This window comes from Solea solea, chromosome 20, assembly GCF_958295425.1.
Source record: "Solea solea chromosome 20, fSolSol10.1, whole genome shotgun sequence".
Taxonomy (NCBI): Eukaryota; Metazoa; Chordata; class Actinopteri; order Pleuronectiformes; family Soleidae; genus Solea; species Solea solea.
This window is the reverse complement of record NC_081153.1, coordinates 8,168,876-8,191,212: the sequence shown is the minus strand read 5'-3', so window position 1 is coordinate 8,191,212 and position 22,337 is coordinate 8,168,876. Positions and strand designations below refer to the sequence as shown.

The 22,337-nt window shown below is 39.8% G+C and overlaps 3 protein-coding genes across 7 annotated transcripts; 2 read left to right on the top strand and 1 right to left on the bottom strand.

The window, feature by feature from the left end:
* The first annotated feature begins 151 nt into the window (after window positions 1–151).
* On the top strand, window positions 152–9,603 carry naxe (NAD(P)HX epimerase). Of its 3 annotated transcripts, XM_058618380.1 has the most exons (8): window positions 181–275; window positions 1,760–1,950; window positions 2,147–2,255; window positions 2,801–2,911; window positions 3,594–3,704; window positions 4,223–4,370; window positions 5,324–5,529; window positions 9,587–9,603. In XM_058618380.1, exons 2-7 carry the CDS (start codon window positions 1,778–1,780, stop codon window positions 5,521–5,523), a joined length of 852 nt encoding a protein of 283 aa, XP_058474363.1. In that variant the 5' UTR covers window positions 181–275; window positions 1,760–1,777; the 3' UTR covers window positions 5,524–5,529; window positions 9,587–9,603. The 3 variants fall into 3 exon arrangements, with proteins under 3 accessions (XP_058474364.1, XP_058474363.1, XP_058474362.1); XM_058618381.1 differs by lacking the exon at window positions 9,587–9,603 and having other exon boundaries at window positions 152–275; window positions 1,763–1,950; window positions 5,324–5,670; XM_058618379.1 differs by lacking the exon at window positions 9,587–9,603 and having other exon boundaries at window positions 5,324–5,670.
* scn1bb (sodium channel, voltage-gated, type I, beta b) lies at window positions 5,896–14,950 on the bottom strand. 2 transcript variants are annotated; one of them, XM_058618387.1, is made up of 6 exons: window positions 13,837–14,950; window positions 13,577–13,743; window positions 10,440–10,677; window positions 9,626–9,767; window positions 7,489–7,563; window positions 5,896–6,395 (listed from the first exon to the last, which is right to left on the bottom strand). In XM_058618387.1, exons 1-5 carry the CDS (start codon window positions 13,883–13,885, stop codon window positions 7,494–7,496), a joined length of 666 nt encoding a protein of 221 aa, XP_058474370.1. In that variant the 5' UTR covers window positions 13,886–14,950; the 3' UTR covers window positions 5,896–6,395; window positions 7,489–7,493. The 2 variants fall into 2 exon arrangements, with proteins under 2 accessions (XP_058474370.1, XP_058474369.1); XM_058618386.1 differs by having other exon boundaries at window positions 5,896–6,376; window positions 13,837–14,949.
* A 329-nt stretch (window positions 14,951–15,279) lies between these two features.
* Window positions 15,280–21,333, top strand: zbtb22a (zinc finger and BTB domain containing 22a). 2 transcript variants are annotated; one of them, XM_058618371.1, is made up of 4 exons: window positions 15,280–15,681; window positions 16,491–16,709; window positions 17,531–18,299; window positions 18,949–21,333. In XM_058618371.1, exons 2-4 carry the CDS (start codon window positions 16,503–16,505, stop codon window positions 19,902–19,904), a joined length of 1,932 nt encoding a protein of 643 aa, XP_058474354.1. In that variant the 5' UTR covers window positions 15,280–15,681; window positions 16,491–16,502; the 3' UTR covers window positions 19,905–21,333. The 2 variants fall into 2 exon arrangements, with proteins under 2 accessions (XP_058474354.1, XP_058474353.1); XM_058618370.1 differs by having other exon boundaries at window positions 15,289–15,681; window positions 18,811–21,333.
* Window positions 21,334–22,337: the final 1,004 nt, after the last annotated feature.

The window sequence follows — 22,337 nt, the reverse complement described above, 5'->3', positions numbered from 1 at the left end:
TTGATACTAGATAGGTAAAGTAATTTTGTTCTTTTACTTTGGTAAAATTTTAAGAGCAGTTCCAATACTTCTTCCGCTTCTACTTTTCACAATAAAAGCATTATTCGACATCCCGTCATCTGGAACTGCAGCACACAATACTTGAACTAGCGATACAGCTTTATTTTGAAATTAAGCGTTGATTTAACTTTTTCATAACCGGAAGTAGATGACAGTTTGTGTTCTAAATGTCGTTGCACGTTTCTTCTGGTCGTTTATCAGCTCATTATTGACCTGTAAGTTCTGTGTCATTGTTCACTTTTCAAGGAGAACTTGTTTATTGAATTGTTTTAAAACGGATTTTTCTCCCCCCATGTTTCTTACGTATTTTTGTCACGTAATGAATCAGCAGAGAACATAGCAATAGTTAAGGTTAGCTAACACTTGCACAGCAAACCTTGAAGTATCTAACATTTGTTTAAATTCAACTTGTTGTTTGTGTGTTTAAAGTCGATAATTGTTCACAAAGTGCAGCAAAAAACAAACCTGAGCAACAAACTATAATGACGCTGTCATTTACTTGGACAAGGTACTTTATAAGTTAGCTTGTCTAAACAAGTGAACTACATTAAAAGTTGACACAGGTGAAACGTGCTAAGTAATGACAACATTCAAAACAACAACAGCATCATTTATAAATGAAAACTACTCAGGCTGTTGTCACTTAAATCTATGTCAGAGTTGTTTGTATTGTGTTTTTTTTAATATGGAGATTTTACCACATAGTTATTAATTGTCTTCTCTAAGGGATTATTACTGAGTCTGAAATGATAATAATATTGATAATTGTGCATTTGTGCATTTTCAATGGAGAAAGAAATGGCAAAAGAAAGATCAAAATGCAGCTAATGTGAAATAATATTCAAAATCTGTTTTTTCAGGTATATAGTTAAATATCATATGTTTTGCCTTTATTGCTAATGAGACACCAATTATTAATATATAAATACATATATAGATATATTTCTAGCATATATTTTTTTAACTGACACAAATAAATATTACATTTTTTGTTTTGTATCAGTCCACTAGATGGTGCCAAGTGCTCACTCTCACTAGAGCCGTTTCATGAATTTGTTGCAGTATTGTGATTTAAATATCGTGATAATATCGTATGTTTTACCCCTACATGTTATTGAGGAGAATTGTTTTTTCCACTACCTTTGGCCACTTTAATTTGTGACAGAATTGTTTGTATTTCATTTTTTGATTTGTAGAAATTTAACCACAGAGTTGTTAACATTCTTGTTTTAGTATTTATAAAAAGATAATACTTATATTATACTTATATTATTCAAAATCAGCAGTTAAAGGTGCTTTTGCCACTATTTTTGGAAAGTGTCAAAAGAAAGATTAAATATACAAGCTTAGAAGAAATGTATTTGTAGAATAATAATAATAGTTTTTCAGGCAGAATTTTCCCACATTTATGTATATATATATTTTTTTCTATTAAGTTATATGTTTTATAATTTATTTTTTCAATGAACAGGAAGTCATGGGTGAAAGTAGGAAAGACACGTTTCGTTTTTCTTATTTTGCTGTGAAATATAATATTTAACAGTCTTTTCTGCCCGGATCTAAGCACACAGACTCTTTTTCATGTCAATAAAGGTTCCTTGTTTCAGTTGAGGTTTTTACAGTTACACTTTTTTCAGTTCATTAAGTCATGTGATCGTGTGGGGGGAAAATGTCCTCACTCTTTCCTTGTCTCTTCCAGCAGTTTGTGTCCCTCTGGATGTTGACCGTGCGGGCTCTGTTTGGGATCGGTGTCCTGGTGACCTCTCGAGCCGCTGTGGTCCTCGCTCAGAGGGGGACATGTTCTCTGTCCACCGCAGCTAACCACCACAAACAAGACTGTTTCAGCAGCAGAGCAGCTTCCACCATGGCACAGACCATCAAATATCTTGGGTAAGGTCTTATATACGTACCTTTCCTGTGCAATATGATAATCGATACACCGTATCGTATTGTGGACCATGTATTGCATATCGTATCGTATCATGCGGTACCCAGTGATTCCTACCCCTAGTCTTATGTCAGATTAGTTCAACGTCGATCACACAGATTATCTGTGGCTCCAGACTGAGCTGTTGATGCTCTGCAGGCAGGAGGAGGCCCAGCACATCGACGAGGAGCTCTTCAGTGAATACGGCTTCAGCGTGGACCAGCTGATGGAGCTGGCTGGACTTAGCTGTGCCACGGCCATCACACGGGTGAGATGTCAAGCAAGGCTTTTTATTTTTATTTATAGTAGAAAATATGATGCTGTCTCATACATTATAATGAGATGGATATATTTGTGTTTTTGTCAAACAAAAGTCAGCTGAAGACATCACCGTTGAGCTGTGAGATAATGACACATAATGTAAAGTGTAAAAGTAATAATATAACTACGGTTGCAAAGGGGCGTAATATTCCTTGTACATTTCCAGAAACTTTCTATGAGAACATTTGTTCTGGAATTTTGGAATTATTCCAAATATTCAAAATAGGACATTTTCCATGGGAATTGATTCTTCTTCACTTGATATTCAAGTGCCCAACCTTCAATCTTGAAAGATTCCCATTTATTCCCATGGAAAATTCAACCCTAATTTTGCAGCCCGAAATAGAATCAGGTTACTTGGTTTTGTGATTCCACCTCAGGAGAGACTTTTCTATTTGAGCAGCTGCTGTGAGCAGTCATGTGTGATGCTGTATTGATACCTGTGTTTTTTGTTTTGTTTTCTTTGTTGTGTTTGTTTGTTTTTGTCTGCAGGCGTATCCACTCACTTCCCTGGTCAAGGCTCGTCCTTCTCTGCTGGTGATCTGTGGACCTGGTAACAACGGAGGAGACGGACTTGTCTGTGCTCGACACCTGAAGCTCTTTGTGAGTGTCCTGTCTGAACTCGACCAAATCAGAGAGAACAATCACTGAACCCGACCCCAACCTGTACATGTGTTTTTTGTCGGAGCCTGACACAGTTAGACTAAGCTGAAGCTGAAACACTGAGGTGCTTATTAACTTTTATTGGCACATGACAAAATTTACGTTACATCCAGGAGGAAGCAACTACTACCCCTGTGAACACACACACACACACACACACACACACACACACCCACCCACGTATTGTAAAATTTCTGACTCACCATTAATATCAAATCACTGTTTAAATTCACCCTATTTTACTTTATGTTAAGAACATGAAATTAATGCATGGATCATCACTCATAACCTCTGTGATAACATAAACCAGCTCATTTACTTTTAAAGGGAAATTTGTACTTTTTAAGATAAAGAAAGTAGTTAAAATTTCCAATACAGATCAAAAACTTTTACATTGCCTTTTAGTAGTTGTTTCAGTATTTATTCCTCAGGGAATTTAACATGGCCCAAAGTGAAAAAGTGGCTGAAATGTAATCCTTGTCAGTAAATACATGCTTATTTACTATAACATAGTGGTATCTTGTGGTATTCCCTACTTCTGCTCTACTACATCCACATAATAACCACATTTACTTTACAGTTATTTTAGTTTACAACAAGAATCATATTCCTCCTCCTGCAGGGCTACGAGCCGGCCATCTTGTATCCAAAGAGGCCAAACAAGCCTCTGTTCCAGGGCTTGACCACACAGTGTGAGAAAATGGAGATCCCTTTCTTGACTGAGATGCCTGAGGTTTGTTGTGTTCATGTATTATGCAGCAGCTTTGTTCACAGTGGTGGAGGAAATGTTTTCTGCTCTCTGTGTTCATGAGAATGCATTTTATTTAACAGAATCATGGAAGATTAGATCTCCCTGTTAGATGAAATCCCTGGATTAGGGCTGGGCGTTATGGCTTATAAATAATATCTGGATATTTTTAGACTACATCTCAGTGGATATAAAGCTGGTTGTTTCTCTGGACTCGTGAAAAGTTTACTTTTTCTTAAAATACACTTTCTTTGGCTTTTTAATGTTAAATGAAGGATATTTATGTGTGTTATTAAGTATAAATGTGTTCAAATTGTGCTAGGTCTATTTTGTGCATTGCATGTATTTTTTTTATCAATATATACTATTTAGTGTTTTTATTCAAGATAATAAATTTGATGATTGTCAATGCAACAGATTTTTAAAACCTTTTGGTGTCTGTGAGGCCGTGTAAACGAAAAAACAACAACAACAAATTTCTCTGGATACTTTAATCTTGTCAGGCCAAAGTGGTTGACGAGGCTTACAACCTGGTGATCGACGCCATCTTCGGCTTCAGCTTCAAAGGCGCCGTGCGAGAACCTTTTGGCTCCATCTTAGATGTGCTGAAGAAAACCACAGTTCCCATAGCGAGCGTCGACATCCCATCAGGTCAGTCGACACACACTCATGTCTTCGCAAGAGGAGGAGATGAAGAGACTTAACGGTGTAACAAATATTGTAATATTTGTCATCGCCTCTCATTGTAGGCGGCTGAAATTTATTTACTTCACGTAGAACTACACAAGAAGACAGAAGTAGCAAAGTAAGACAAAAAAACAGACCAGTATCAAGTGATGAGGGTTAAGATTAGGTTAAGGTAAGATTACCCAAACTTCAATAAAGGAGGCGGGTCTTAAAGTTGTGCAAATCACACAGAACTGAGGCACAAGTAGCAAAATAAAAGTATAAAAGCAGGTCAGTGTCGAGTGATAAGGGTTAGTATTCGGTCACATTTACTCTTACTTAAATCGAGGGGGGCAGGACTTCAAGTGGGCGGAACTATCCCCGCTCAAGTTGTAAATATCAAACATTTAATACTTACAATTTGAAATCGGGAAAGCTCTGATTGGTTTGATTAACATTAAAATTGCGTCTGTTAATCCCTGACACTACAGGATCATTTTGCCAGATTATCAGAAGACATCCACAATTATCCCAAGGGCCAGATTGGGTCTGAAATCTGTCCAGTTATCCTCTACTGTGGGGGTCGGGCTTTAGCAAACAGAAGAAATGATTGGTACTAGAATTGATATCTGTGGAGATTCTCAGAAAATTCAGAAAGCTTGAGAACAGTAATGAGATACTTTATGTCTGGGTCAGCAGTGTGAATCTTGAAAATCAATCTGCCAGCTTACATAAAATGAGCTGTACATGCTGCTGAAGCTCCCACAGGAAACATATCTATTGATTTCAGGTGACCTTTTGACCTTGCCTTGAACTGCCACTGTGTTATTAACGACCTGCCTGTGATGAATTCTCACCATGAAAAATAATAATAATAAAAAAAAAGATTCCTGGACTTGATTATTCACAGGATTGTGTGTGTGTGTGTTTTTAAAAAGGTTGGGATGTGGAGCAGGGAAGCGTTGACGGACTCCAGCCCGACATGCTCATCTCTCTGACCGCTCCCAAGAAGTCTGCCTCCCTGTTCAGGGGTCGATACCACTTCCTCGGAGGTCGCTTTGTGCCTCCTGGCCTTGAGAGGAAGTATGAGCTCAACCTGCCTCAGTATCCCGGCACAGACTGTGTGCTGCAACTGTAACAGGACGTAGGTTTCACCGAGACGCGTCTGTGACTCACAATAATTCAGCGTTTTTTAAAAATAATGCTTATCTACTTTATTTACCATCCAATTTCGGCTTGAACCAGCGTTCTGTTTCCATGTCAGAATATAAAAAGTTCAAAAATATCAATGCATTTGCTGTCATTATTTCCTCAGTTATTTTGATTATCAGGTAATCTATCAGTTATTTTCTAAATTAATTGATCAGTTGTGTGGTTCATAAAATGTCTGAAATGTGTGAAAAGTTTCCCAGAACAACAAACTCGTCTTATTTGGTCCAAAAACGACAAAATATTCACATTTTCACAAAATAAAAAAGTCACTTTATCCGTTAATGAAGACTTCACTACATTGTGTGTTTCTCAGATTTTATTAATACATTGTAGAGTTTTCAGGACAGCTAGAATCTGTAAGGACCGTCTATCATAATCCATCACATTCTATTTTATAAATAACTGAACCGTACGTAACGTGTGCCTCTGTGTTTATACATTAAATGGCGGTGATTTAGCGTTCCCTTTTTTTTCTTTTTTCACGATCGGCCTCCGCGTCGCACCACTTCCATATGTTCGGAGGAATACTGCGTGTGTGCTATGTATGCGTTCAATAATGTGGCTCGTTAATGCATAATGTGTTTGTCATTGCAGTGCAGAACATGCTGTAGTATATACAGAGCTGGCACCATGCTCTCTTTGTACGTCACATCCACGTGGGATACTTTGTCGAAGGAAAAGGTGAAGTAGAGGAATGAGACGAAGAGTTTTCTTCTTCTCCAGTTTTGTTTTCATGCGGGTCAGAGGGTGGAAGGATGTTTTCAGTCCGTGGAAGAAGCCTGAAGAGAACGACAGAGCCTTAAGGAAAACAGATTTACGGTCACGTACACTCACCTCTACAATCGCCTCTTTATTAGGTACACCCGTTCCAAAAACCCTGATTCGCAAATATTTACTCAGCCAATCACATGGCAGCAACTCAGTGGAATTTAAGCATGTCGACATGGTCGAGATGTACAACCATTCAGGAGTTTACAGAGAATGGTTTGAAAAGGCAACAACAACAGACACCGAGTACCACACTCTTGCCACTGAATTGGGTTTACAGTGTGCCTTATAAAGTGGCTCGTGAGTGTCAAACGGCCGAAACTTAGAGGTTTGAACATAAACTGAAACATTAGAACCTTAATGAAGGTAGAAATGATTTGCAGAGCAGCTTCAGCTTGGTGTGACCAAAACGAGAGACAAATACATATACATAAGAAGTAGTGCTATAGTATTAGCATCTTGGTTCAGTTGACAAAACTTTCCAAAATCAAAACAACAATAATCATAATACTAAGACAACTACGGCTGCAACTAACGGTTACTTTCATAATCGAGTACTTGTGTGGTCCGTTCAATGTCAGAAAAAAAAATTTTTGGTTCAGTTTTAATGATTTCTTTGTTAAGTGGAGCAAATAAAACATTTAAGAAGCTGAAAATCATAGTAACTTGTTTTCATTATTGGAGAAACACTCCATCAAACAAAAAACAATTAATAGACTATCAAAATAGTTGACGATGAATTAATAATTGATGCATGAATGAAGTTCTATTCTATTAACACGAGCAGCTAAGAATATGAAAGTAATTTGAGCTCAGCATGTGGTCGGATGATAACATTTTTCTGCTAATGTTCCTCATTCAAAAAGCACTTATTTGTTAAATATATCGCATAAAACCACTTAATCATAAATCATAAATCTAAATCATAAATCTGTGGGAACTGAACCATAAATAAATGAGTAATAAATTGGAGTGCATTTATTATGGTGTAGCTTCTGGTCACGTACAGTATCACGTAGGGTGATGTATCAAAGATCAATACTTAGCCAAAGTGAGAACTGGTCAAGAGACATAATGGATAATGGACACTTTGGACACATTTGACTGTGAGACAGAGACGTACCTGTGTTATTCCCCGACCTGCACTCCTGCGCAGTTATCTTTACTTTCTGATGCTATTGCTAAATATTCAGCATTTCTGGAAAGAGGAAAAAGTGATTAAAATTTGAATTTATGGCAGTATTGTTGTGAGAAAATAATATGAAAACACAGATATGATCGTATGAAAGTGGGACCGGTTGTTTTTTTTTGACTTACAGGAGGGAGGGTTTGGTTTTGGTTTTTACTAGCAGGAGGATGACAGGATGAGAAGGACAAGACGTAAACACACCACGTTAGACAAAGAGACACACGTGAAAACACACAAATATGATGTGAACAGTGAAGACGTGACAAACACATGAGAGGACAGGTGAAGGAGAAGACGGAGAGAGAAAGTATCAACCTAAGAGAACGTTACAAAGGTCTAATGGTGCGTTCCAGTTGTGGTCGGAAGTCGTAATTTCCGTGTTCGGAACTGGAATTAGATCTCGGTAACCTCACACGACCTGACGTAGGATTCTAACATGGCTGATAGTAAAAACCTTCGCTACTTTTACTGATAATTGCACTTTTTTGTATTTGTTTCACAGTAAGTCAGTCGTAAAGATCGTACTGTTCACGTTTTATCACCGAACGTTCATTGCTAACAATGGCTTAAGCCCCGCCCCACACTAGAGGATAATTGGTTGTGCCAGATTCTGGCTCTTCCGATAATCATGGATGCCTTCAAGTTTTAGGTTGATTTGAGCAGGTTATCTGGAAAAATTATCTTGTAGTGTGAGGGATTAACAAACACAATTTTAACGTCATCGGACGCATCAGAATCGATTTCAAATCATGAGTATTAAAACATGTTTGATATTTATGGCTGAACAGTGATTGGGGGCGTGAGCAGAATCCTGCAATAACCAATGAGAGTACTTTTGTTTAGAACTGTAACTTGAACAAACCACATTGATCGGTCTTCTCAGCCATGATTTCATCAACAGTTCTTTATGTTTCTCAGCACAAAACATCACACACACAACAGCTATTAACTGAGGCCGACAGTCTGTTTATATTCTGAAGTCACGTTAAATCACGCAAGTTTCTGTGAGATCCCAAATCCCTGGAATCTCCTCCCGGAAATGGTTTGATTAAACATGTGTGTCGTCCTGCGTCTAATCTGTGGATCCTTTCTCAGGATTAAAACATTGAAAATCGGTTAGGAGGTTCGTTAACAATGGCAACCCCGAGATACATTTGCGTCTGTAGTTTCTTACGACCCGACTTCCAATGTAAATGGAACACACCATAAGTCTTAATTAAGTAATGAATGACGCTCATACAGGTAATTCTTGATAATGTTGTGTTTTCAAGTTTTGAAAAGTGCTTGAATTTTGGACAAAAAGCTTAAAAGATGCTTGAAATAGTGAATGTACCCCAAAAACATAGCTTATTGTTTGCTTATTATATGGGAGAAATAAATACCAAAACCTGGGCCTGTACCTGTAATTGTAGAACACAATTGTGGCAGTTTATAACCTTAAAAGTTGGAGTGCAACTAACAGTTATTTTCAGGATTCAGTTTTAATGATTTATTTTTATATGGAGTAAAAACCCCAGAAAACAATGACATTTAAGAAAATCTTTAAAAAAAAACTCCAACTGATTGATTAATAATTGTACAGCCCTGCTGTATGAACCATGATTGGCGGGACACTTTTTAAAGCTTTATTTGCATCGGCGGCACTAGTTTTAATGTCATTTATTAATGTCATTTTGAAAAGTCAAGGTCACAGCAGACGATCAATTTACTCTGAGTTCCTTCACTTCCTCCAGGTCAAAGGCACAAATTTGACTGTCAAATGACACTGCATGTGCAACATCGGCACAGATTTACTTTACTTCAGAATAGATGTATAGCTCACAGGGATGTTTATTTTGTGATGTGATTTTGGCACAGATTTGTTAGGATGTTTTAAAGTCAGCTGCTGTGACCAGGTTTTAACTCAGGTGTGTGTTGTTTTGAAACAGTCCATGACGAATGTCTTTAATATCAAAATATTGATATTAAACGAGGGCAGAATTTTTGTCATCCTGTCAAAACTAAAATGCTTTCATTACCATGTCTTTGACAGAACCGTACACACGAGCACGGGGATGATTAAAATACTTACGCTGCTTCTCGTAATGCTTCTTCCCCGGCCGCGGAGATCTTCCTGTAGCAGTAAATCATCTCTATGAGGAGCCAGACCTGCAGGCCGATGATGGACACGTACATCATGACCTCTGACACGATGGAGGCTGTTCCTCTGCTGGCTGCACAGAAGACGACAGCACAGAGTGTGTGTGTGTGTGAGAGCAGGAAGAATCCCAGCTGTAGTTCAATGGTTCTTCTGTTCATTATTCACTGCACTTTATTATTCCTGACTTCCTGTTGTGCCTTAATCCTGACCCCCAGATTTTCGGTCTCAATCCTTATGACTCATAGCATTTAGGCTGCTTTTTTCCCCCATTCCATTCCGTATATAATACAGACGCAATAAAAATGTGTGTCTTATATCCTTTTTTCAGCACAACCTATAGGCAATCTGATGAAACATATTTATTTTTCCATTTTCACCAACTATATAAACTACTACTATTAAAGAAAATGTAATCTTTCCAGAATAAAGTTAAAGTAATATTATGAGAATAAAGTCATAACTTAAAGAGAAAAATCATAATTTTAAGAGAATAAAGTCATCATTTTAAGAAAATAAAGTCGTTATATTACAACTTTATTCTCGTAAAATAAAAATATTATAACTGCTAATACTACAAGAATAAAGTTATAATATTACGAGAATAAAGTCATAATTTTTACACCAGTATGACGCTACATAATGTGCTGACGCGGCCATCTGGCATATCTGGTCACTGTACCATGACCAAAACATGGCTTCAGCCAATAGCTGCACTCTGGAATGTTTTAAGCCAATGATTTCATACCTTTCGCCACCACAGTGAGCTGGACCACCTTGCTGACCACGGTGTCGAACTGGTAGTTGTCATAGATGAGCTTGCGAAAGAAGTGACAGTGGTAGGTGCCTGTGTCATTGAAGGTGACGTTCAGCACGTATATGGACCCGTCTTGGATGTCGCTGCTCCTTTTGCTCCCTTTCCAGTCTAAGCGGTCCATGAAGCTTTCGTGTTCGACTGCACCGCCATTTTCATCGTAGGTATAGATCTGGATGCACAGAGGCATAAAGGTCATCAAACAGCTCATGTGTCATCTGCGTACATACAGTTTATGGTGTACATTTGATTGATTTGTTGACCGACTGATGATTCCCACACCTGGGTTGACTTTTCAAGGACTTTCCAGGACCAATTATCTCTAATTCAAGGACCGAATGTGCTGACACAGCTTAAGACGGGAGGGTGTCTTGTAAGAGCGTGTATATTCTATTATTTTAAATATAGACCGCGTGCTCTGCATCTGGAAGAAGTGATTGTCATTGGGATCTTGGTCAAAGTCAGTCATTTTCTTTGGTGAGACAGAGATCTTGGAATTTTCATTTCCCAGGTATCACGTTGTCATTTGCTCTCTCTTTAATTAACGTCACTCGCTCGTCGTTCTGCGTGGAATCTCACATCAACGGCGGTTGACAGAGACAGTGGACAGAATTGTGGAATTATGATTCAATGTTTGTCCTGCGTAGGCCTAGTCTGCGCACATCAAGCACTGCAGGGCATGAGACAGTAGGTGGCGTCCTAACAAACAAGGGAGACATTTACCCTAAATATCAACTTCACTTCTTTCTTGCGTACAATTCAAGCACTCAAGTTAAAGCACTCAAGTTATCTCTTCCTTTCTGGATTGTGAAAATACGTTGTTACAGTATAGATATTCAAAGGTCATCATTAAAAAAAAAGACAATACAGAATAAACTGACATATTCTCAATTTCATAAACAACTTTGTTTCTTCCGGAACATGATTATTATTTTTTTTAAATCTGCCAAATTCCCAGGGCGAGGGGAAGGATTTGATTTCTTAATTCTAACTCCTAATGTATAACATGATGTAGGTATTGCTAACCTGAGTCCTTTATTATTGGAGATATAGGAGGCAGCAGAAGGTCAATGGAGCTGTGTGTCATCTGTGAAGCTTTAATGATCTGCGGTGTCAAATATCACGATTGATTCTTTACTATGACCTCGGCACTGCCAATGCTGTCATGTGATCGAGGACAGTGTGTGTGTGTGCTTGTATGTATATCTTCGTGAGGACCAACAAACAAAAAGTCCTTTCAACTTTAAAGACCTGGTTTTAGGGTTAGGGTACAGTATTAAGTTGAGATGTTTAAATGAGGGAAGGGGCTTGTCAATGGAGTATGTCTCACTAAGAATGCTGTGTAAGAATGTGTGTGTATGTCAGACAGACAGTATAGAGTTCAAGTTTCAGGTATGTGCTTATATAAATAGCTTGTAATTTGAACGTTTCTTGGATGAGGCGAGTGCTGAGCACTGTAAGCTCACAGCACAGTCTTAGGTAGAATCCCGGTGTGTACAGGGTTTTTCTGTTTGTCGGCAGGGTTCCCACACCTTGTTTGACACAAAATTCAAGGACTTTCCAGGACCAGTTCCCTCACATTCAAGGACTGAATGTGCTTAGACAGCTCATGATGGGAGGGCAACTGTTAAGAGCCACTTCACCCATGGCGTCCACTTTTATTGATTTGCAGCACGCTCTGCATCTGGACAAGTGATTGGCCTTGGGATCTTGGTCAAAGTCAGTCTTTGTCATTTTCTTTGATGCGACAGAGATCTAGGAGATTTCATTTGCCAGGCATCGCGTTACTCGCTCATTGTTCTGCATGGAATCTCACGTCAACGGCGGTTCAGTAGGTGTTGTCGTAACAAACAAGGGAGACATTTACCTAAATATCAACTTAACCTCTTTATTGCACCAAATTCAAGCACTTTTAATGACTCGTGTCTATTTAGGGTGATTTTCAAGAACTTTTTAAAAGCCCTGAGAGGATTTCATGGACCCATGGGAACCCTGTCTCAGGATACTAAATCGTCACAAGGGTCTGCAAAGGGTGTATTTAGCCACAGCACTGCCGAAACCAGTGACCATGAGCCGAATCACAACCCATTCAGTTGTATTTCAGTTCAGTGACTTCAGGATGTACTGAACGATTCTGTGAACAACTCTTTTTAATGAACCAATTCTAATGATTTAGTTACGCGAAATACAATTGCTTTACAAGTCACTAGTTTGTTTGTCGCATATAAAACAACGTCAGGGCAGTTTCATGCAGCCGTGCTATGATGACTCCGCCCACGTTAAGGAGGTACTATAGTAATGGAAAACGATACCAATCTGAGTCAAGTTCAGCTGGAACTGTATAGTTGGAAAAAAATGCCAAATAAGAAGAACCTGCAATATTATTTGAATAGATCATAAAACACTGCAGGTCCTATTGACAACCAGCAACTACTGAGGCCAGAACATTACTATGCCAAGTGTATGGACAGTGTTTTGATCGAAAATGGATTGTTTTGTGACTTGACCACAAAAACTACAAGGGAGATACCCTACCTCAGAAACCACCAGTGCAGAATATGTAAGTGGTGAGGCAGCACCTGCTGCTATTGTAGCAGCTGGGAAGTGTAACGAGAGAAGACCCAAAAATATACAGATAAAGACAATTTTAGACAATATATGTATATCTATATATATATATAGATATACATATAGTAGGGGGCCCCTGCTCCATCTTTCCAACAGTTAGGGGGTCCTTAGCCTGAAAAATGTTGAAGAACCCTGGACTCTGGATAATTTTGGCTTTCATGATGTCACATTATCAATCACATCGCAGGAAAAGCAGGGCCGAGCCGAGTAGTGCTACAACTGTATAATGTAAAAGTGCCATTAGTGTGTGTGTGTATGTTGGTCATGTGATGGACTTGTCCAGGGTGTGACCTGCCTCCGTCTGCTGGGATTGGCTCAAGCTCAAATACTCCGAGGATAAGCAGCAGATAATAATGATAATGGACGGCTGGATCCTGATGGAGATGCTCTGACACAGTCGTCAGACTAAAAATATGCTTCATTAAGGGAAGGCGTGCACTCACAGAATAAAACTCGCTTTCTCCTTCGGGCCTGAACTCCCACTTAACGTAGGATTCTGCCTCCACCTCACTCCTGTTCTTGCAGGAGATGCAGCCCAGTTTGAAGCCTTTGCCTGCCACTGCCTGTGTGTCAGAGTCCACTTCTGCACAGGCTCCATCACACTGGTGCACTGTTTACAAAAGACGAAAAACAGTCAGACTATTATTTACTTTATGGCCTTTACATGAGGTAGAAAATGTGAAAGCATCAAACTGAGACTCACCAACCAGTGTGCAGAACAGAGAAAGGAGCAATAGATGTAACAATGCCATGTTCCTCAAAGGATCCTCAAGTTTTTCCTCTCTATTTTAATAACAAAGTAGCTTATCTGCAAATCCAAAGAGCTGCAATGGAAGTAAACTGATGCCTTGTGTGATGATGTCGCCTCGAGCAAATAATAAAGTGCAAAAAGTGTGTTTATGACGTCCTAACAGGCCCGTGGAGGAGCTGTTAGTGTCTCCACTTCTTTTTTGGCTCGAGCCAGCAACAGTTTCCTGATGGCCACAGGATTTATTGCCTCGGGATTATTGCTGCTTCTTTTTTCCCACCCCCCCAGATGATCTCTCCACTGGATTGACAGTGCACTGTCTGCTTTAATTACCCAGCAGCATATTTTAATCTAAGATATCTGGTCACGCACAGTGTTCCCCAGGTAAACCACCTGAGATTTGATTATGTCGTGTGTTTGTTCTTGTTTCCCTGATGTCCTAGTGTGAACTGCACAGAACAATCACCAGACCTCATGTCTTGTGTTAAAAATACACTATACTCTTAGAGCAGGAGTGTTTGTATAAGGAGCGACATGCCAGCCATTGTCCAAAATACAGTGCATTTACATACATAAATACATAGCTATATACTGTGCATGCTTTATGATAAGAATTCAATTGCTACTGCCTCTTGTCAAGGCGATCAAGAAATGAAGAGATAGCAATCTAATTGTGCAAAAATAAAGAATAATCCTTGTGTGTCCTACTGCCGTGGATCAGAGGCCTCCTGTCCTCGTTTCCTCTCGAAGAAAAAAAAATAAAGAATAAAAAATACAGTGTGTCCTCTCCTGCGAAGACAGAAGCTCAGTGTGGAAACACTGACTCTCTCATCCACCTAATGACCCCGAGCTCGTAGAAGAGATGCTTCAGTCGCGTTGGCATTGCAGATAAAAGAGCATGTGCGCCTGAACGCCTCACACCCGCACACAAAAATGAATAAATATATAAATAAATGTACAGTGTGGTGGTGGTTTTTTTTTCCACCTGCGTCACAGCAGCGGTACTTCTGCCTCTCTGCGCTCTCAGGATGCTGCAGATACACTGCGGTAAAAACGCCTGTGTGTGTGCGTGTCAGACAGACTGACTGAGCAGATGATGCGTGTGATGTGCGTGACGACTGTTTTCCAGCTTCAATGTTATTAGTTTTTTTTTTTTTTACTCACACTCGCCCTCTTGTATTTGTTAACTGTGACACTTCTTATCGATTATAATGTCTTTATAATAATGAGACAGACATTTAAATAAAAAAAAAATAAAAAAAAAGGTGAAATGGCCCTTTAACTGAACTCCCGTTGGGCGGGGTCTCAAAATGGCGTCTCCCTGCCGTCAACGAGACAAGAGTCCGACATTCAATCGACACCAAAACAAACTGACGTGTAAAATATTTATCATCACATAATAATGACTAAGTATATCATAATAATGACTTAGCATCTCATAATATTTGACTTAGCATCTCATTATTATGACTTAGTATCTCATATTAATAACTTAGCATCGCATAATTGTGACTCAGTATCTCATTATGACTTAGTATCTCATAATTATAACTTGGGTTATTTTTTTCCATTTGGCAGAAACGGGCTTCCATACCCACTCACGTGACGTCATAGTGTTATGTCAACAAGCTACCGTCAGCTACGCCTACGGGCTAGTTGCTGTTGACCATTGCTAGGTTGTTTTTGAACACAAACAAGCGATGACACCTACAATAATCTATTCGCGAATAACATTTTTATCCTGTAGTAAAAGGGTTCCATGTTGAAATTAAAGAATCTCGTCGTACCGACGTGTCGAAGGTAAAGTACTCAGCTAATGATACATGGCTAACACGGATAGCATCGTAGGCGCCTTAGCTTTGTGTCATTCTGTGTTAGCATCTAGCTGACGCAGCCTAGCAGCTGTGTTAGCTACAAGCTATTGAGTCGATACACAGCTACGGCGTTTTAAAGTCACTGGAAACTGTCGCTTTATAACAAAACATTATGCTAGTGGCTTGTGACGACATTTTAGCTGATACCAGCTAGCTTAGCGAATGATAATGTGGCAATAGTCACCAGATGGAAGCATTTAAAATGTATAGATAATGTTATTTGTCTGCTGTATATACCTTTACCTAACATCATGATCATTGTAATTGTAGATGTATTTGTGATTAAGTTCCATTAATATTACTAAGAAGTGCAAGTGCTATTTTCATCATTGATTTTTGTGCTGACTAAATTCTGGTATAATTTAATATTCTGGAATAAAAAAAATGAATGACTGTCACACATCTCCAGGCAGTTTCTGCATATATATATAAATTACAGGGTCAACTTTGAGGGCTATAAATCTTTGTGGATACAAATGTGACTCTCGTGTGTAGTGACAGTGTCACTGTGCTACACATGAATATACTGTAAAACAAAATAGATATTGGTGTCTTTTGATCAACAAAATATGTAAAAGATGAAGCCCTTAACAAATATGATATATATGTGTGTATATATATATATGTATATATATATATGTATATATATATATATATATATATATGTATGTATGCTTATTTATATTCACAGTGCTCGATATTTTTCTCTGATTAAATATTTCCTCTTCTCTGTAGCTTTGTGTGACTATGGATGCGACCTGCAGTGTTTCTGCAGCTCCAGCTGGTTTGACAATCCAGGTGTGTTTCCCTGGTGTTCGGGCGGCTGTTCTGGACAATCTGAACCGACAGCGGGAGGAGGGCAGGCTGTGTGACCTTTCTATCCAGGTGCAAGGTCAGGTGTTCAGGGCCCACCGTTGTGTCCTCGCTGCGTCCTCACCATACTTCCACGACCAGGTAGGCTTGAGTTTGCTCATTAGTGTGATGGATTTGTGTCCAGTTATGATGGACTACGGAGGATTGCCTTCGTTACAGCTACTCCAACCAACAGAAAATAACAGACATTCACAGCTTATACTAGAGTGGTGAGACTCACAGGGTACATCACGATATGATTCGATATGCGAAACATGGTCCACAATACAAATAATATCACAATATGATTCTGTGATAATCAATATATTGCAAGACAGTCACATAGCATTACATCACAATATCTCGCTAACTGAAGAAAACAAAACGTACGTTAAAAGTTAGAAGTGCAGATTTCTCTATTTTATCACAACATAGAGAACGACGTGTATAAAGTCTATATATTGAATGTGGATGGGGCATCTCCCTCTTCTTTGGCCAGGTAACTCCTGCCCAATTTTCCCTTATTCATCTGAGCGGCGCTGCCGCAAAGAGACATAAAGTAGGGATGTTTGGTGAGTGAAACTGGCAGGGACTGTTTACTTTAGAGCGCTTTCATTTATTCATTAAAATATAGATATTTGCCCTGGCGTATTGATTATCATATGGCATTTGGTCTCCTTGTTAGTCAAAAAAATGCACCATGTTTTTCTCACTGTTGTCCTGCTATAAATTCCATGTTCAATTCTGGGTGCGCCAACTGTGAAGCATGTGCCGAGCAACTCCTGTTTAACTCCCAACCACATTATCTGGGTGTCAGTAGACTAAGAGAAAGTTCCAGTCAGGCTAAATTTGTACATGTATTTTCAAAGTGTGGTTTTAGTCAAACTGACACAATTTATTTAATATTTTTCTTCCATCAATAGGTGTTACTGAAGAATGTCACAACAGTCTCCCTTCCCTCCGTTATGGACCCGGTAGCTTTCGAGAGTGTCCTGAGTTCTGCCTACACGGGCCAGCTGAGCATCGTGCATGATGACATTGTCAACTACGTAACTGTGGCTAGTTTCCTCCAGATGTGGCACATTGTCGACAAATGCACTGAAATCCTGAAAAGGCCCCGAGCTTTAGTAGAAGTCCCCCCCGGAGAGGCAGCCGCAGCTCACCAGGGAACCACATCTCGACAACAATCTCCGAGCAGCACTGACTGCTTGAACCTGGAAAGAGAGGGGAGGAGGAGGGAGAAGAAGCCTGATGCCCTGCCCCCTTTGGCGACATGGAGGCGCCCACAGCAGTTCCCCAGATGGGGGCGTCCGCGGCCCTCATCAGCCCAGCACTTAGCGGACACTCAACTCGACACGCTGCCCAGTTATACAGAGAGTGATTACACCAGCTGTGAGGAGACGTGGATATCAAGCCATGCAAAAACCAGCCATTTTACACATGATGGAGCTGCACACAATAGCCGCCACCACGGGGGGTTCCCTAGTGGTGAGACATTAAAGCAGAAAGTCAGGTTTCAACAGCGGGGAGCACTGCTGAGCACTGAGAGACCGCTGGATAAGAACAGGGTGAGTGAGGACAGTGATGAAACCCAAGAGAAGAGAAAAATGGAGAAGAGAGAAATTGAAGCAGATGAAGGTGTCGGAGAAGAGGTGGTGGAGAAGGAAGGCTTCACACAAATGGGACACTGTGGTAAGATACAGCAAAAATGCTAAACATCTCACCAGAAATAGTCATTGCTTTTTTTCTCAGGTTTGCCCCACAAATATTTCGCAATTTAATGTAATGTTGGTCTACTCATACATTAAACCAAGCCTGGAAGAATATTGACGTGTACCTCACATGAGTTCTCTGACTGCTTCATAAGTGGTTGTAGCCTGTATTTCTAATTATGGCAAATGACAAAAGTTATCATTACATCCAGGAGGAAGCAACTACCAGCCCAGTGAACACATACACACGCACAGATACACACAAAACACATATATGTTTATAAAATATATACAGATCAAACTTGACCCGAGCCGGACAATCATTTCTGGATTTCTGGACGGGCTCATATTGAGTATCCATGCTCTAGTGTATGTGTTTTCGCAAGAAAAACAACCTTAAACCCACTAGAGAGGAGAAAGTAGCACAAACAGCACAGATAAATACTTTTATAAACTTGATCTTAATTGTTTTATTTAATTTTTTCCTCCAGCCCCTCAACAAGTTTCTAGTGAAAACACAGAAGCCACAGGAAAGACCAGTGCGGACACGATGAAGGACAAAGTGCAGAGAGATCAGGTGGGAGGTGATCACTCTTCCAACGTGCCTGACGCTCATGTTTACCAAACAGGTGAAGGAGATCTGTGTCCGTCCTGTCCAGATTCAGCTCGGCAGCAGTGGCAGTCAGGTTCCTGGTCTCAGCCGGAGCACAGGCCGCAAGAAGGAGAGGGCAGGAGCTGCAGTAAAGACCAGGATGAAGACGAGGAGGAAGAGGACGTGAGCTTTGAATGTTTCGGCGAAGGGACCTTCAGCAGAGACACGTATGACGAGATTGAGGACGGCACCGGGCAGGTTTCCCAGAGGCCCCTAGTGTCGGCGTCTCCAGACTTTGCCATGGCGAGTTCAGAGACGCACTGGCCGTCCACAAGCACGGGACAAAGCAGCTCGATGACCCCCACCTCCAGTCGCCACTTGTCCCCATCCTCTGCTGCTTTTCCACCCCCTTCCTCGCCCCCAACCCCATCTTCATCCTCCTCAGTCTCCCTCGCTGGCGCCCCATACACAGGAAAAGTCCACTTCTGCCACTGCGGCAAGGCCTACACGCTGAAGAGCATGCGCGACCGACACGTGAAGATGCAGCACCTGAACCTGCGACCTTTTGGCTGCCCCGTCTGCACAAAATCCTTCAAGATGAAGCACCATCTCACCAAGCACCTTAAAACCCACGGCGGGCTGCGGCCCTACGAGTGCAGCCTGTGTGGGAAGAAAGTAATCTGGAGAGACAGTTTCCTCAGGCATCAAGCTCGATGCGAAAGACTCGCCTCCAGCTCGTCCGCGAACAGCAACAGCACGAGCACAGCCGCAGCGGACCTGGACGACAGCTACAGTTACGGCTTTGACGAGGGGGAAGCGTTCCTCGTTCCGGCGGGACAGGTGAAAGTGGAGCAGGTGGATTTTCAGGACGGGATCGGACTGCTGGACAGCGTGTCTGGGATCGTGGACGAGCTCAGAACGCAGTCGCAAAGTCTGAACACTGGCGGCCATGTTTTTAAACAAGAGGCCAGTGAGAGTTTTAGTGGTAATTAAATCTTAAAGGGATAGTTCAGGTTTTTTTGTTGTGGTTTGGTTATGGCTTGAGCCCTGCTTGAGAACCAACATGAGACAGGCATGGTTTCTCTCACTATGAAACACAGCTGTCAACAGGGACACAAGGAAAGACAGATTTTAGACTGACTCACTCACTCACTCACTCACTCACTTACTTACTCACTCACTCATTCACTCACTTTCTTACTATGTTACTTTGTTGTCTGTCCTAAAAAGTAGAAAGGCTCAAGAAAACATTCACACATTAAGGGCTGCAACTAACGATTAATCCATAAGTTGTTCAAAAATATCGATAATTGTCTCCCAAACCTTGAAATAATGATGTTTTTGTTTTGTCTACAAACCATAATTATTCCGTTTAAATGATCTTGTTGTTATATGGAGCAAGGAAACAAGAAAATAGAAACAGCTAAACAGAAACAAAATAGTTGTCGAGTAATTTATTATTTGATTAATAATCAACATTAAAACAAATTTAAAAATGTGTCTTTCAGCCACTTATTATCAGGGTCACCTAACAAAATTAAAGCTTGCTTAAATCTACGCTATCTAAAGAATGTGTGTGCTGCCTTGTCTTGTCATTAGTCAACTTCTCTTGTCAAGTTTTTTGTCAAAAAAGGTCCATCGAGAAAATCAAGTTTTTGTGACTTAGGTAAAACTGAATGAAGGATTTCAAACACCTAATTCACAAAATAACACATTTGTACTAAGTGGTGGATCAACAACTCTTGATTTAAAAAAGCGTCACAACCTCAGTTTCAAAAGGTTTGTCAAACGGCAAAAAAAAAAGTATCGTAGACATGGACTTTTGTAGGTGAGCCATTTGTTAAGTGTCTTAGAAATGTGTTTCAGTTTGTGTCCCTGCTCATGATGTGTAAATATCTTCATACAACCACATTTCACAAAACCCCAACTATCCCTTTAATGTGAAACATGTTAATGGCACTTGAGGTGTATGTAGATAAATACATACGAGGATGACACTTTGAAAGTCCAGGGACACAAATCATGGACGTTTTCTTTGAGAAGTCGCTTTGGTTTGATCTTTTTTTTAATGTGCATTCCTTGTTGTAGGTATTTTATATTAAATAAAATGAAAAAGAATGATTATGTGCTTCATTGAAGTGACCCTTTATCATCGACGCAGTGTCGTTTTGACTCAGTATTTGTTTAGTGACGATGTAAACTGTACATCTGTAACAAGCAAAGCTGTGAATGTACCTAGTTATGTCAATTTGCATTTTGCACATGTGTTTTGGTTTTTTTTTGCCACTGACTTGCATTGGGAAATAAAAAGGAGGTTGTAAAAAATGTCTTCTGTGCAATAATGATTTCTCCTGACATTATGTAAAAGAAAGAAAGACGTTTTTGTATACTGTATGGTAATAAAAACAGATTGGATGTTTAATTGGCGGTATGTTGTGATTCATTTAATATGAGTGGATATCGATTTTGTTCTACAACACATTTTCCTTCTGTCTCGTAGCAGCTCAGCATGGAGCAGCAGGTGTCAGTGTTGTAAACATGAGATTGTAAATCCACAATGAGGGGCAGTATAAAGAAGCAAATGCATATCATTCGATATAATATTTGATCTGTACAAATGAATGGCTTCATCCTAGAAAATGCTTTTACAATAGAGAATATACATTTACTCTGTAGAAGCTCACATGAACAAACAGAATTGTCATAATTCACTTCACTGTCCCAAAGGTAAAACAGAAGAAACATTTAGACATGTTTTGGGATTGTGACTGGGTAAATGTGGATTATACAACTTTTTGTGTTCAATTCCGATGCTGATATCACAAACTTGAGTATCTACTGATACCGACATTAGTGTTAGTAACACTAATTATGTTATGTCTCATTTCAAAGTCATAACTCTCTAACTGTGTAACAAATATTGTTGTAATAAACAGCGTAAACATGACTCAACCTAAATGCTTTTGCTGATTTTTGTTTGTACATTTTTACAGTCTGTGCATAGTGAAGCATGCGACAGATATGATTTTTGGATTTTACATTTTTATGTCCCATTTCTGAGCTCGATACTGACCTACACCATCCTTAGTAAAAACCAGTAAATTTGGGGAACAGCTTCAAATATAATCAATATAATGTAATTATACGACAGTTTATTGGCATTCAAAGTAAGAGAATTGTATGCTTATTTGGGTTTGAGAGTGGAAGTTTGAGCAGTGTAATGCTTTTTATGGCCTAAAGACAGCATGAAGATAAATGGTAAAGTGGTGAAACAATAGTGGCAGTTTAAACTTTTATTAGAATTCATTTATTTGTTTATGACTCTGTCACTAGTGTTTCCCATGTAGAGCATGTAGGTGGTTGTGCAGCAGGTGTGGCGTGTTTCCAATCACCTGACTCCTCCTCCTCCTGACACACCTGTGCTTC

What these genes read in the sequence shown, in the direction of transcription:
- naxe (XM_058618380.1), top strand. Translation starts at nt 1,778, where the DNA reads ATGTTGACCGTGCGGGCTCTGTTTGGGATCGGTGTCCTGGTGACCTCT. An exon ending in CAGACCATCAAATATCTTGG is followed by an intron (nt 1,951 to 2,146) that starts GTAAGGTCTTAT and finishes GATGCTCTGCAG; the next exon opens with GCAGGAGGAGGCCCAGCACA. An exon ending in CTCGACACCTGAAGCTCTTT is followed by an intron (nt 2,912 to 3,593) that starts GTGAGTGTCCTG and finishes CTCCTCCTGCAG; the next exon opens with GGCTACGAGCCGGCCATCTT.
- scn1bb (XM_058618387.1), bottom strand. Translation starts at nt 13,885, where the DNA reads ATGGCATTGTTACATCTATTGCTCCTTTCTCTGTTCTGCACACTGGTT. An exon ending in TCTGTTCTGCACACTGGTTG is followed by an intron (nt 13,744 to 13,836) that starts GTGAGTCTCAGT and finishes TTTTGTAAACAG; the next exon opens with TGCACCAGTGTGATGGAGCC. An exon ending in GCTCACTGTGGTGGCGAAAG is followed by an intron (nt 9,768 to 10,439) that starts GTATGAAATCAT and finishes TCTTCTGTGCAG; the next exon opens with CCAGCAGAGGAACAGCCTCC.
- zbtb22a (XM_058618370.1), top strand. Translation starts at nt 16,503, where the DNA reads ATGGATGCGACCTGCAGTGTTTCTGCAGCTCCAGCTGGTTTGACAATC. An exon ending in CACCATACTTCCACGACCAG is followed by an intron (nt 16,710 to 17,530) that starts GTAGGCTTGAGT and finishes TTCCATCAATAG; the next exon opens with GTGTTACTGAAGAATGTCAC. An exon ending in CACACAAATGGGACACTGTG is followed by an intron (nt 18,300 to 18,810) that starts GTAAGATACAGC and finishes TTTTTCCTCCAG; the next exon opens with CCCCTCAACAAGTTTCTAGT.